Source organism: Saccostrea echinata, unplaced genomic scaffold, assembly GCF_033153115.1.
Source record: "Saccostrea echinata isolate AGI-Se365-2 ecotype Australia unplaced genomic scaffold, CSIRO_AGI_Sech_v1 ptg000040l, whole genome shotgun sequence".
Lineage (NCBI taxonomy): Eukaryota > Metazoa > Mollusca > Bivalvia > Ostreida > Ostreidae > Saccostrea > Saccostrea echinata.
Genome location: NW_026889789.1, coordinates 120,580 through 124,861, shown reverse-complemented (window position 1 = coordinate 124,861; position 4,282 = coordinate 120,580). Strand labels below are relative to the sequence as shown.

Below are 4,282 nucleotides of genomic sequence, written 5' to 3'. Positions count from 1 at the left end.
TAATTAAAATGAAAAACATTTTAAAGCATAAATCATATTTTCCTATCAGGGGATGCTATCAAGGTATAAATTAATTCATTTAGGGAAAAAAAATTAAATACATTCATTTCAATTTTTAAATTACACACTCAATTATGATATTTTATTACAGAATTCTTTTGGCTGCGCTCCATTACAATAAAAATGGCACGAGAGAACATGCCTCAACAAAAGAAGGAAACGACATAATTTTTCCCAAATACAAGAAGGGAGAATACACAGTTCGAGAAGTGAAAGTGGAATGTACTTATGGTATGTATTGTTCTTCCTATTTTTCAAAACAGTTTTTTTTCAATTATGAATTACAAGCGTTAATCAGAAAAAAAATATTTTAAAAAATCTTTTATTTGTTCACAGAATATATTGAACGTCTTATAAATTCGGCAGTTTCCCTAGCAGAGGAATATGCCATGAATTCAACGCAGTACAGTTAAGGTGCCATATGGAAATATCGGCGAATTTTTTTACATAGAAAATACATTCTTTACAAGGATGGGCGATTCTTTTTAGGACATTCCTATTACCGGACAAATGCAATGTGGTTGAAAACTACATGTTGAAGACGATTAAATTTCATATTTAGACTGTCACGTGATGTTGCATTCACGTGATTTTAGCAAATATACCTGAAGTATTGAGGTCATCTATAAATTCCAATATTGCAAGGGCATAACTAAGTTAAAAATCTAAGTTTAATATACAATTCTTTTCAACACTCTTTAGTTTGTGAAAAGTGCTGCGAACCTATATAGATTCTACTATCTAATTGCTAAAATTACATTTATTAGACCGTATGTTGAATATTTTGCTGGTCAAGTACATTAAAGATAGATATAATAAATTCAGTTGCAAGATTTCAACAGGTTCGCAGCACTTTTTAAATATCTTCATACTTCTTGAGTTTATGTGTAAAAGCTTGTCATAATTCATTGAGGGTATGCCCTTGCAATATATCGATTTATTACGACCCTTCTATTACTCGTCAGTGAATCTGCATACAAATATACTGCAGCATCGCTTATCTAGGTAATGTACGTGAAGTATATGAACAAAATCGTAAAGTAGACATCACATCCAAGTTAATGGCTTCTTATATATCTGCAAATAATATTTTATTTAATTACAAAATACATTTTTCATTGTATAAAATATAACTTGATCCGCCTCTCACTGCATACAAACTGCGTCAATTTTTACGATATGACGTCACATTGACAAGTGCATTGCGATCAGTGAATTGTTTATATATTGCTGTGTGGGATTTGAACAACGACAAAAATGCATGCACTAGTTAGTATTGATGTAGTTTAAAAGCTATCCAAGAATTTAAAAGTGCAAATCATTTCATTCTGTGGAAATTTTATTTTTGTGTGATGTCATAGTAAGCATTTCCCGTATAAATTAGGCCCCGCCTACTTCTTACAGCCTTAACTGTGCTGCGAAGTACGGTGCTTGATGATCAGCCAGTCCCCCTCCACTTTGTAGTTCATTTGAAAGACCAGAGAAGACACGAGCCATACAGGAAAAAATGTCGAGATATACTAACAGAGCACATGAAAATGATGAATGCGAGTCTTCTGAATGTAGTTAAAATGTTGGCTGTAAATAATGTTAACTGACTTTATTTTTCAAGAATGGTGAATCCAAATATTTGTAATATTTGCCTGAGTTTTGAATATATTTTAATTAGCCAGTTTAAATCCTGTGTAATGCCCGGATTCACTTGGAAACGTGTTCCGTATAAGATTCACTGCACATGATGGTAGTGGAACCCTTATTTTCCTTCCAAGATATCCCCAAGCCCATCCAGCCAGTTGGCGATATGCTGTGTATCTGTACTTCCTAAAATAAATGTCCAATGTAGTGATGTATATAACAAAAAAATACAACAATAAAAAATGTGCAATACACTAAACTAAATAATAAACATACTCAGAAGAGTCTTCAATGTCTTCCCTGTACTGTTGTTTGTACTGATAGTATGCTATCTGTAGAAAATATGTATTTAAACATGCTGGTTGAAAACCAGGATGGCCCGTTATACAATGGACCTCTGAATTTAAGTCTGCAAATGGGTAGTGTATTTTCTCTACTTCGTGACAACATAGTGATTTCGTTGCGGTTGGCATTGGTATGCAATTCCCACAAGTGCACCTAATTATAAAACAATTTAAAGAGTAGGTTAATTTATAATTTTGTGTCTGCGGAGTATATTACAGTAAATAATTAATTTCAATAACAGATTTTTTATATATGTTTTTTTTAATAAATCAAGGTTAATGTTAAAAAAATTACCAATCAGTGTTTTGTAAGCGGCTGTTTATATTTTCTTGATCATCCGAGTCAGCAGAGTCTGATTCATTTGACCCACTTTCGTATGGCTCAAATCGGAATGGAGCGATGATGTCATAGACTTCGCCAGTAAACTTTCGTCAAAACTAGATGATCCACAGGACAAATCTAGCGTTTGCTCATCTTCAGAACTTTCCAACGGAGATTCATTTTCAGGGTTGACAGATACTTCAGCCGTTTCTTTAGAGCACATGGGATTCCGCAAGACCCACGTGTGACGTCACAGATATTGTAAACATTTAAACCGGAAGAAGCACTTGGCTGAATTATCGATCGCTTGGGCAGGTGTGAATGAGCATGTTTAGCTATAAATATCTCGGGATCTACGGCATCATTTTACACCGGGTTTTCGATTTCATGATTCAAGCATTAAATTCTTTGTTATCATTGCTTGTAAAATATCTCTGTGGCCTATCTTTAAGGAAAAAAAACGGATTGTTTTAGCTGCATTTTCTTCAGTAAAACGTGGGGGTTTAAAAAGCCTATGATTTGCAATATCCATAAGCACAGATCAGAGCCTATATATTCAGGTGTCGAGGAATCAAGAAATGGACTTTCCTTGACCTTTTCAAGAAGACTATTTAAAAGTTTCAAAGGGACAGAGTAAAGTTTGGTGCGAATATGATGTACACCTAACTGTTGATTTACGTAAGGTAGTTATGAATCAAAAGAGACATCGTGTATTAATCTTTTATTCTAAGACCGATGCCCATGACTACGCTAACGTCTCTGTGTATGGTTAAAAAGTCCCATTACATTTACATTGTTACACTGTGGACTGGAATGATTTCCAACACTATGAATATTGTCATTACATCCATTGGGAAAGACTGTCCCTAGCTTTCTAATCCAAAACTCTTCTCGTTGTCTACGGAAGAGGTGTACTCAGTGATGGACTGTTTGTGTGGTGGTAAATCTTTTCTAGAATTCTAACTTTCATTGACAAAATAGAATGATCAACTAAATTAAAATGCTTGTATAAAAGTTGTTGACCCCCATTATTTATCTGAAATCTATGACCTGATATTCGTTTATTGAGTGATCTCTTGGTTTCACCAACATAAAAAAGTCCACAAAGATTACATTCTATTCCGTAGACAACATTAGAAGATTTGCAGTTCAGATTTTCCCAAGTTTTGGTACAGTAGCTCTGTCCAGTAAGATTACTGGTAAAAGAAGTGTTAGTTATCAAAATGTCACAGGTTTTACAGTTTTTCGCAGAACATTTTGAAATGGTAGACATGGGATCGGAAAAGGAATCATCGAATATATCTCTAATAGAAACCTTACATTCTTTCAATTTTTTGTATGAACTATTGGTTTTATACCAAAACTGGGAATCTGAAGACTGTACATATGACATATGTTTAATATCCCTGAGGTTTATTCGAGGGGCACCGAATGAACTCCTTGAGTCTGTGTCCCTTATAGACTCCAAAGAGTGACGCCTTTTTATACTGGGCGACGCGTCTGCCGGTATCATTTCATTATTTTGTGTACTCATGAATGAATAGGTACCGAACGACAGGTATCCTCGGGGACAGACTGTCCACCAGCAGAGATACATGTTCGGTGGTTAAAATGAAATATATGGAGATAACGAACAGTATTCAAGCTCAGAAGTCCATTAAACAATACAAAATAGGAGCAGAGCAAACAGGATCTCCAAACATCAGAGGTGGGGTCAGGAGCCATGGAACATTTAAAATAGTGGCACAACTGTGTGAAAATTTGCGGGAAAAACACAAAATTAATTGCCAAAATAATGAGGAAGGGACCTATCACATCAGTTTGGAAATTCGTTTTATAGAAAGATGTCATACATATCCATTTGTATTACTTTTAAAGGTAGAAAATATCTGAACTCTTATATCAAATATATGTATTTAAA

At 34.4% G+C, this 4,282-nt stretch overlaps 1 protein-coding gene across 1 annotated transcript; it reads right to left on the bottom strand.

Moving 5' to 3' along the window:
- Positions 1-1,721: 1,721 nt before the first annotated feature.
- LOC133200650 (P2X purinoceptor 7-like) lies at positions 1,722-2,429 on the bottom strand. The gene is made up of 3 exons (XM_061336428.1): positions 2,335-2,429; positions 1,972-2,193; positions 1,722-1,881 (listed from the first exon to the last, which is right to left on the bottom strand). Exons 2-3 carry the CDS (start codon positions 2,166-2,168, stop codon positions 1,722-1,724), a joined length of 357 nt encoding a protein of 118 aa, XP_061192412.1. The 5' UTR covers positions 2,169-2,193; positions 2,335-2,429.
- Between the last annotated feature and the right edge of the window lie 1,853 nt (positions 2,430-4,282).

Excerpts from the sequence above, each read along its gene's own strand:
- LOC133200650 (XM_061336428.1), bottom strand. The coding sequence starts at position 2,168 with ATGCCAACCGCAACGAAATCACTATGTTGTCACGAAGTAGAGAAAATA. Across the intron at positions 1,882-1,971 it reads GACATTGAAGACTCTTCTGA|GAAGTACAGATACACAGCAT; the intron begins GTATGTTTATTA and ends CATTTATTTTAG.